The 10785-nt window shown below is 37.9% G+C and overlaps 1 protein-coding gene across 2 annotated transcripts; it reads right to left on the minus strand.

The window, feature by feature from the left end:
- Positions 1 to 400: 400 nt before the first annotated feature.
- On the minus strand, positions 401 to 10734 carry LOC108427752 (suppressor of cytokine signaling 2-like). 2 transcript variants are annotated; one of them, XM_017698203.2, is made up of 3 exons: positions 10636 to 10734; positions 5042 to 5319; positions 401 to 1573 (listed from the first exon to the last, which is right to left on the minus strand). In XM_017698203.2, the coding sequence occupies exons 2-3, from the start codon at positions 5310 to 5312 to the stop codon at positions 1074 to 1076; spliced, it is 771 nt and encodes a 256-aa protein (XP_017553692.1). In that variant the 5' UTR covers positions 5313 to 5319; positions 10636 to 10734; the 3' UTR covers positions 401 to 1073. The 2 variants fall into 2 exon arrangements, with proteins under 2 accessions (XP_017553692.1, XP_017553691.1); XM_017698202.2 differs by lacking the exon at positions 10636 to 10734 and adding an exon at positions 8644 to 9211.
- Positions 10735 to 10785: the final 51 nt, after the last annotated feature.

The raw sequence follows: 10785 nt of genomic DNA on the forward strand, positions 1-10785 counted from the left end.
GACACAGTAAAGGAGCAGACCCCCGACTTAACACAAGAAACAGATCTGACTCAAGTGACAGTAAACTCAATAGACCATGTTGCACCTCAATTAAATATTATTTGTATCAAGTTTGTTGGTCTAAATGTGATGAAAAATGATTTTATTTGCTTTTATAACTCAGATTCTGTTCAAATGCATAACGGAATGGTATAAAATGTGAACAAAGTCATTCAGAGTGGTTTGGTGTGAAATGCTCTGTTCTAGAGAAACTTACTGAGTCAGAATTGTTCACAGTGGTGGTGATAGGAACCAGACATCCACCTTTAAAAGCTCTGTCACAGAAAGTTATTGTTGTAACCCTAACCCTAAAACATATTTTTAAATCCATTCATGGTAGAGAGGTGCCTGCTTTTTTTTCTTCCAGATTTTCCGCTACTTTGTCATCATCAACGGTCCATATAAAACCGAGCAGACGTGTGTTCATTTGTGTGGAAACCAGACATTCACCTCTAAAAGCTCCTTCACAGCAAGTTTTTACATGAAATAGTTATGAATATGCTCTCTGATGCTTGATAAATCATTTTTGTGATAGTTTGGCCTAAAATTTAGCTTTTTAAAATATGTGCAGGGCAAAATAGTACATTAAAAATGTATTTTCTCAGATTTTCCACTACATGTACCATCATCAACTTTCCATATAAAACTCAGAAATCTCATGTAGGTGGGTTTGGATAGTAAATGAAATGTCTATATTTGTGTCGTAGTCATGGTGACCACTGGTTCCTATCACCACCACTGTAAAGAAATCTGAACCATTTCACATCAAACCACTCTAAATGACTCTGTTTAACCCTGACTTATGTCAAAAGTCTGAAAAATCAATGGAGTTCTCCTTTAACACCATAGTGTGTGTAATGCATTTTGTGTCACTGTACTGAATTTGAATGATTTGAATGTGTGCATCCTTTCCTACATCATATTACTACGTTCAGTTCTTTTCTATTTGGCAATAATAGTGTGAATGTGAGAAATTTTACTTGTGCAGAAATGAGCTACACATTAGCATGAAGTCAGATTTTTTAGTTTTGAGTCTACAGTACAAAAGGGTATTCCAGCAGAAAGTCTTTGAGTCTCCCAGGCAAGGGCAAATCCCTGTGGTTTCGCGAATGCTGATTTATGACCACGCGGCACAAGTGCTGTAAACTGCAGGTGGTTTTGTGGCGTGGCCTGGTCAGTTTCAGCTGCAGGGTGGTTTCTGAGGCTGCCTGGGGTGTGCCAGTGTTCTGCACGTTACGGTCTGTCTCTGGGTCCCTGTGAGCAGCCTGCCGCCGGTAAGCCAGAGCGTAATACTGCACCAGGTCCACCGCACCTTTAAACTGCCGCAGGTGAGGACGAGCCATCACCATGGAATCAAAGCCAAACTGTCCTTCTGAATACTCTACACGCAGGTGGGTGGTGCCCAGAGAGGTTTTGACGGACAAGGTGAGAAGATAACCCGGGTTGGAGCTGTCCCGCAGCAGGAACGACCCGTCCAGAGCCCCGTTCAGAAGTTCTTTGGCCTCCGCAGCTGTTAGGGATCCCCAGTACCAGCCTGAAAGGTGAAAAATGGGAATAAATCCCTGCCCACTGTAAAATAAAGCTAGATATTTTCAACATTTAACAGTATTTTTTTGCAGTAAAATACCGTATTTAGTATTTTACTGTGAAATCTACCCATCTAAACATATTTTCTGTAATAATACAGCAAATTACTGAGATTGACATTAAACTGGACAACTAGTTATTAAAAAAAGGCATAAATATTTTGATCAAAACATTGTTTTTATTCTGCTGATTCAGAGCATTTAAATTACAGCATATTTCTATAAATGTACATCAAGTTAGTCTCCTTAGAATTTTGAGTTATTTGAACTTCAAATGAGTTGAAATAGTTTAAAACACAGATTGTTATTCTGTTAACGTATTTGAAGTTCACTTAACAAAAAAATTCAAAGTAGCTTGAATACCATGAAGTTAATTGTGTAAATTATAGTGGAAAATAATTATTGGTCACCCATAAACAAGCAAGATCTCCTCGTCCCCACTCGTTACCTGTGTTAATGGCACCTGTTTGACCTCGTTATCTGTATAAAAGACACCTGTCCACAGCCTCAAACAGTCAGACTCCAAACTCAACCATGGCCAAGACCAAAGAGCTGTCGAAGGACACCAGGAAGAAAATCGTAGCCCTGCACCAGGCTGGGAAGAGTGAATCTACAATAGGCAAGCAGGTTGGTGTGAATAAATCAACTGTGGGAGCAATTGTAAGAAAATGGAAGACATACAAGTCCACCGATAATCTCCCTCGATCTGGGGCCCCACGCAAGATCTCATCCCGTGGGGTCAAAATGATCAGGAGAACGGTGAACAAAAATCCCAGAACTACACGGAGGGACCTGATGAATGAACTGCAGAGAGCTGGGACCAAAGTAACAAAGGCTACCCTCAGTAACTGTAACTCTACGCCGAGAGGGACTCAAATCCTGCAGTACCAGGCGTGTCCCCCTGCTTAAGCCAGTACATGTCCAGGCCCGTCTGAAGTTTGCCAGAGAGCATATGAATGATCCAGTAGAGGATTGGGAGAATAACATGTGGTCAGATGAAACCAAAATAGAACTTTTTGGTAAAAACTCAACTCGTCGTGTTTGGAAGAAGAATGCTGAGTTGCATCCCAAGAACACTATACCAACTGTGAAGCATGGGGGTGGAAACATCAGGCTTTGGGGCTGTTTTTCTGCAAAGGGGACAGGACAACTGATCCGTGTTAAGGGAAGAATGAACGGGGCCATGTATTGTGATATTTTAAGCCAAAACCTCCTTCCATCAGTGAGAGCATTGAAGATGGAACGTGGCTGGGTCTTCCAGCATGACAATGATCCCAAACACACCGCTCGGCAACGAAGGAGTGGCTCCCTAAAAAGCATTTCAAGGTCCAGGAGTGGCCTAGCCAGTGTCCAGACCTCAACCCCATAGAAAATTTTTGGAGGGAGTTGAAAGTTCATGTTGCGACAGCCCCAAAACATCACTGCTCTAGAGGAGATCCGCAGGAGGAAAGGGCCAAAATACCAGCTACAGTTTACTTAGACTTACAGGAAACGTTTGACCTCTGTCATTGCCAACAAAGGTTATGTTACAAAGTATTGAGTTGAACTTATTGACCAAATACTTATTTTCCACCATAATTTACAAATAAATTCTTTAAAAATCCTACAATGTGATTTCCTGGATTTTTTTTCTCATTTTGTCTCTCATAGTTGAAGTGTACCTATGATGAAAACTACAGACCTCTCATCTTTCTAAGTAGGAGAACTTGCACAATCAGGGGCTGATTAAATACTTTTTTGCCCCACTGTAACTAGGTAACCATATTACTTTATTCATTTTATTCATGTTTCTTAGTTATAAGACAGTAAACAAAACAAGGAGAGAATGAAGGGCTACATGTTTTTTTTACACAGATAAGATCTAGATCTGTTCACATCTTATTAACAGTGAATATTAATAATAATAATTTATGAATTTTGTCAAAATTACACTTGCTGGGAGAAAATTGACAGTAACAATAATAATAATTATTATTATTATTATACATCTTTATTTGTACTTTTCAGTTAGTTACAAAAACGTGCTTCACAGGGGATTGCAAGTAAGAAAAGATTGTACAGATAAAATACCATAATAACAAAACAGATATAAACAATGTATAAGTATATTTTCCTTTTCATTACACAATTCCTTCACTTTCTTTAGGGAAAATTATATTAATTAATAATACATATTCTTTGTATAAATTATATATATTATAATTATATATTATATATTATTATATTATATTATATTATATATATTATATATTATATATATATTATATATATTATAATTATATATATATATTGGATTCTCTTTAACTTAAAGAGGCAATTTTATAGAATTAGCAGTTGAGTCAGTGCAGGTTTATGCTTTTGAAAAAGATGGTTCTTCAAGGGTTCTTGACTGAAGAAAAGAAAAGAAAGGTAAAAGTAGTAAAGTAAAGAAAATGGTTCTAGGATGAACTATGAACACTCAAATAATCTTTGCCCCACAAAAGGTTTTTTTCTTGTTACACACATTTAAAAAATTATGGTTCTACTATATAGAACCATGAACACTTAATTAGAGGGTTCTTAGCACTGTGAAATGGTTCCTCAGACTGCTAGAGAATGTGTTTTATATGGTTCTATAAAGAACCTTTCTGAGATTATTTTCACACTTATAAATGAATTCTTCAAAGGCTCTTTAGTAAAGAAAATGGTTCTATGTAGAAATATGAACACTCAAAGAACTCTTTGCATGATTATAGGGTTCTTTGCATCGTGAAGGAGTTCATCTATTTGATGGAGAATGCATTTTATATGGTTCTATAGAGAACCTTTTTGAAAAGGGTTCCTCTGTTTTTACAGGCTTGATATCATAACCATAGAAGAGCCCTTTTTGGTATATTTGGTATATTTTTTCAAAAAGGTTCTATATACAACTTCCCTCAGCACATTCTTCATCATTCTGAAGAACCATGTAGTGATGCAAATCATTTAATCATGCAACGGGTTCTTTGAGTGTTTATGGTTCTATACAGAACCATTTTCTTTAATAAAGAACCCTTGAAGAACCAATTTTTTAAAGAGTGTATGTGATGGGTGTATAGTTCTGTGTGCAGTACTGTACAGCACATGCTGAGTACAGTACAGTGCAGAAGTCAGACCCCCCTTCATTTATTTAAATTCCAGCCTAGCACATCAGCAAAAAAGCAGAAAACATATTTCACAGCAAGTGAAAGTGTTAAGTTAATTACACAAATGGACCATCTTATATCTAAACTCCTGAAACATGAATAACTTGTACTTAATGGCTGTTTAAACTGGAAATTTAAGTAATGACTGGTGCTCTCTGACTTCCGCACTGTACTGTATGTAGTAGTGGTTTTGGATGCAGCCACTCTTTTGCAAAACCATAAAATCACCCATATATTTCACTCTGTACTCACCAGACTCGTTAAGGTGAGTCATAGCTTTCTGCAATCTCTTGGCATCCTCTGATGATTCCTCTCTATTTGGCTCCAGCTCGCGGTCCTTCACTTGGATGGCGATGTGTGATTTCTCGCGTTGAATGTTGGGAACGATTTCTTGGCCATGCAGCACTCTGGGCCCGGGGGGTTCGGGCAGCGGCTGGCCCGGAGCATCCAGCCCACAATTGCCCCTCTGTACCAAAACCTGTTCAGTCCCTGCTGATCTGGAGATGCACTGTGTGTGCCCCATCCAAAATCTGAAGAAATAAGAGAAGTTTACATAGAAAACATTATATGTAACACTACTGTGATGATGTAAAGCTTTTAACAATATAAGAATGCTTTTTGGTGCTATAAAGAACCGTTTTCAAAAAACGTCTCTGCAGAACCATACATAACACATTCTCTGCTAATCTGAAGAATATTTTCACCATGCAAAGAATCCTTTAAGCATGCAAATGATTCTTTGAGTATTCATGGTTCTATATAGAACCTTTTTTCTTTACTCAAGAAACTTTGAAGAATTTTTTTAGAGGGTAGGAACCAGATGTGTAGACATTTTATGTATCTAAATGGTCTCTCAGAAGAAGGTTTTGCCTGAAATGGTATGAATGCACTGTCTAAATGTCGGAGACATTGTTTTATCATAACTTTTAAACACAAATTTGGAACAAAACAAATTAATTTTTAAATATGTTAATGGCAGAGAGCTACATGCAAGGCAAAAGGGCCCCAAAGAAGACTTATTTTGTCTAATCTTCCATCAACATCAGCAATCCATAAAAAAACTCAGAAGACTTGTGTAGGTTCACGGGTGGTTTTGGATGGTAAATAAAATGTCTATATTTGTGCGGTAGACATGGTGACCCCTGGTTCCTATTACCATCACTGTAAAACTATTCAGGCTGGTAGGTTTCTATACTATGAACCATTTCACACCAAACCACTCTGAATGATTATGGTTACATCTCAACAACTGAACTGTGCAGTAAGTTTGAGAAATGGGTGGAATTCCCCTTACATTATTTTTAATCACGTTTAGTCGGCCAAAGAATTACATATGACTGGTACATCTGCATTACCCACCAGACACTATGGCTGGTTACCAGCATAAATGGTATAAAATCAGCTTAAGCTGATGCTCATAGTATTAAAAGCAAAAACAGAGTTTGAAAAAGAAACCACTCAAATAAAAACCAGATGAACAGTCAATGCTGCACATGCTGAGCAGGCATGGCTAATTTAGCTATGACTGACTGACTAACTAAGTATCTAACTATTATTATTATTATTATTAATAATATCATTTAGACGGATAGTTAGTTAAATCTGCCTTTGCGGATGAATTCAGGATAGAGCGAGAGATACAGTGAGTCAGAAGTAAGAAATGAAGAACATTATTCAAATGAATACTTTCCCTTACTAGTGGTAGTAGTGTATAATTTGTATTACTGAAATAATTACTTTTATTATTAATAATAATAATGATAATAACAATCATTCTTTCTTCCTCTACTAGTACTAGTAGTAGTTAGTTGTAGTTTGCAATTCTACAGTCATTCCATTGTTTTTCCTGCATAATCACATTCTAAGCGAACACAGCTATTAAGTCACTTTGTAATGCAACATACAATCCTCAGTCTTCACTTTGAAGCCTTCATAAGTATATTTGATGTGCAGTCCTGTCAAAACGTCAGAGACCACCTTTTGTGTATATAATTTCCTATTAGATTCGCTGTAACTTTATACTTTTCAGTGTCAGAAAAAACAACATATTTAGTATACAATTACACAGAAGCCTCGACAAATGATCACTTTCAGCATTTAGTGTGTCTCCCTTTACATTTATAACATCTTCCGTTCTTTTCAGGAGACTCACTTTCAGTTTCTCAAAGAATCTGCAGGCACACCTCCAAAGTTCAGTCTTAGACGCTGGTTGATCATTTTCTGAAGTAATCAAACACATTCAGTGATGATGAGGTCTGGACTCACGGGTGGTCAGTCCATTGTTCAGCTTCTTTGTTTGATGTGTCCGTCTCCTTTTCTCAGTGAGGTTCTACTTGGCAGCTACACATCCTTTCAGACCCATAGCACTGAGTTGTCTTCTCACAGTGGAGGAATGGACAGAGCTTTTGATCGTTTTTTGAATAACTTGCACCTAATGACTGTTTTGTCTGGAAGTTAAATGAATGATGGTCTCTGGCTTTTGCACAGTGCAGCAAATCAAAATACATAAACACCTACAAATACACACATTTCACAGCTCCTCTTAATTTACGGATAGCAAGTTCAAAGTAGTAGCTGGCTGAATATTGTAATTTGATCATGCCAGTTTTGGGACAGTGCCTCATTTTACTTTAAATATGGCTAAGATAATTGAATTGGAAAGTATTACTGATGGCTGCACTGAAAAAGCACAATGACTTGTGTGTATAAACTCAACTGTGATAAAACACAAAGTGCCTTTGATAAGGAGCATTGATTTAGTTGATGATAAACTTCCCAAAAACCTGGGTTTTATCTGTGATACATCACACGGCCTCCAGCAGTGGGGTTAAAAAGTAATTACGACGTGTTCTAGGAATCCTGCAGCAGATACTAGGAAGCAGAAAAACAAGAGTGCAGCAAAACAGCCATGGAACGGGACGTTGCTGAAGCCTCTGAAAGGCTACCCAGGCCGGGATGGGGTCGAGTTGGGTCTAAGAGGTTTAAGACGGGGGGCGTTTACATTTTTAGGTCACGACTGTTAGAACCATTTGTTTACCTTTTAATGAAGTGAGGCCCTGTCAAATGTGTCTTCTAATTCTTTCAAAATCACCTCATAGCTCTTCAAAAAGGGCTCTAAGATTGTTAACATGTTAAATTTGGTCGGACTTGGAGGCTGCTGGCACTTTATTTGTACAATATTAACTCATTTTGAGGAATAAAAAGAATAAAAAAAGCTCTTTAATGCAGGAAACATGTAAACATGCAAAGACCACTGAGCAGATTGACACTACAGTCTGAAATTAGTCATTTTTGAATATTTTATTATCAATACTAATTTATCTTATCTTAAATGCATGTTAATCATGGTGATTATTCAAAGTAACCCATGTTCCTTTCTCTGTCTTTCCCTTTTCTGTCTATTTCAATCATAAAAACCTGTTTGTGCATCTTCTTTTTACTGTAAATGTGATGTTCTGTTGTTTAAACTGGATAAAAAAGACAGTACGTGGCCTGGCTGTCTTAAAATGTGACTCCATTGAACAACGTTGACAAAAGAGACAAAAGATTATGAGAACAAAACTCAACTCGTTTTAACAGTGCTTTTATGTGCATCTTGTAGGCTCATCAAACTTTATGTAAAATGTCTCATTTGCGTAACTGTGGCCCTTACGCTAAGCGATAAGGGCTAGTTTCATAGACCCAGATTAAGACCAAACCTAGATTAAACGTATTTTGGTGGATTTTTAACCAATGATATTGTAGTTTAGCCCATAACTACACTTAATCAGCGTCCGAGAACCTACAATGCCATATACTGTATTATATTTTATCTGGTTTGTGCTTTAATAATAAAAAAATAAACCTTTTCTTACCTTTCCAGCTCAATGTTTCTGGGAACGGACCCAAAATTTCACCCGTATAGACTTGTATCAGCACCTTTGGTCTTTCTGCAGTGTTAATTCTCCATTGCTGAAGATCCAGACCCGAAAAAAAATGTATGTCACATGTACAGATCCGCTGAGTGAAGCAGCTGTATTAACTAAATCCCAGTGAGGGTTTTCCAGGTGTGCATTAGTTTCCAGACCAATTTTCAAAGTACTCTAATTGGAGATCTGTCCCAGTTCAAAATCCAGAATCCTTAATTGGAAATCTGTCAGGAATGAATTCCCTAAAACCACATTCATCAAACCCAGCAGGCAGGCAGGCGGGCAGGGCAGAGTAGGAAGCTCCCGTTCCCTGTTTCCAGCAAAAGCTCACTAATTTATTCTTTTATAGCCTTTAAACAACAGACCATATCGTATATGCTGTGCTCGGTTCTTTGCTGATGAAGGTTCTGCTGTTGATTCCACTCAGCGGTGTCCCACATTTATTTTTTACAGCGTTTCCCTTGTACTCAGGCAGCACACCACTTTCCAGGAATATTCCCAGAAAGAGAGATCACGTGTGCCTGTGTGTGGAGGGGGTGGGGTGTGTGATTGTGTGAGTGTGTGTGGGAGTGTGTGTGATCTGGCTCAGCTCCACCAATCCGCAGCATCAGTGATGACGCCACTTCATGGTTACTTACATACACATGTATATGTTTCTGTATACAGCACTGTGCAGAAGGCTATTTAATTATTTATTTATCAGACAAACACTAATATTAGAATAAATTTAAATACCATAAATATAATTAAAAAATCCTCAAAGTAGCCCAGTATTACTTGTAGTTATCATCCAGTACCTTGGTTACATAATCAATACTTTACTAAAGTAAATCAGGTGTGATTTATATATACATTTATATACATTTATATATACACATTAATTTCATATAAATATATACATATATATGAATAATTTTCTTTGCAGGACAATTTGAAAAATCAGGCTCAGTCAGACGTTCTTGGATCTCCTGTCCTCTGTCCTGCAGGATTTACAGTGAAGGCCTCGTGTGGTTGGTTCCTCTAATTACTTGTAAATTAAGTCAGCCACGCGTCACGGGCTTAAACCTGGAATTTTCCCGGATTTGCTCTGGCAGGATGACCGACACACGAAGCTTTCCAGGAACCTGCAGCTGAGCCTCAGCACGACTCCTTTCCAGTTCAGAGCACCACAGCAGAGCAGGCGGGGCAGCAATGAGGAGCGACCCCTACCGGATACAAGCAGCTCCGCAATCTGCTTTGAGGTCGTAGGAGCCCAAATACAGGCTATAACGCAATAACCTTATAGCGGCATTATAATATGTTACGACATTTTCACAGTATACATCATGGTATTTCATTTTTCTGAAAAAAGGCCTAGCAAGGCCTCGTTTTAAAAAAATACTATCAAATACCGCATACAGTGACTTTTTCTTAATGTTTCACGTACTGTGCTATGCAGCTGATCTGTTTTTAAAGAACTGATAACATTCACGATATAGTCAGAAAACTGCACTGCGATGTAATCTGTCACAGAACAACACTGTCACAACCTATACTGGACAAACAGCTGCTGCTACTGCTACATTCTTTAAAAATGGAGCTTCAGTGGTTCTTCAGTAAAGAAAATGCTTCTATATCGATCCATGAGCACTCAAAGAACCCTTTGCAAGATTTAATGGTTCTTTGCATCATTAAATGGAAGTAGGGATGTTCATACTGGTAGATAATGTGTATTGAGATAATGTGTGTTGTCTCTCTCTCTCTCTCTCTCTCTCTCTCTCTCTCTCTCTCATACACACACACACACATATGTGTTGCATGTTGTTACCTTATTTCACAACCCTACCTCATGCTCTGAAATGAGTGCTGTGTCGGCGCTGCACTGTCGTGTCTGTTTACTGTTTATCTGTTTTATCGTATTTATTGTATTGTTTCTAGTCATTTTTTTTGCACACTTACGTCTGCACGTTGTACTTTGTACTGCCTCTTCTGTTTCATGTTGCACCGTGTTGTTCCTTGGAGGAACGTAATTTCATTCCACAGTGTACTGCTACAGAGATGAACGACAATAAAAGCCTCCTGACTTGACTTGACTTTATGGTCCAAAAA

This window comes from Pygocentrus nattereri, chromosome 9 (assembly GCF_015220715.1).
Source record: "Pygocentrus nattereri isolate fPygNat1 chromosome 9, fPygNat1.pri, whole genome shotgun sequence".
NCBI lineage: Eukaryota > Metazoa > Chordata > Actinopteri > Characiformes > Serrasalmidae > Pygocentrus > Pygocentrus nattereri.

Bases quoted from the DNA above. Each gene is read 5' to 3' on its own strand.
- LOC108427752 (XM_017698203.2), bottom strand. From the start codon at position 5,312: ATGGGGCACACACAGTGCATCTCCAGATCAGCAGGGACTGAACAGGTT. The intron at 1,574-5,041 runs GTGAGTACAGAG...TTCACCTTTCAG, and splicing joins GACTCACCTTAACGAGTCTG to GCTGGTACTGGGGATCCCTA.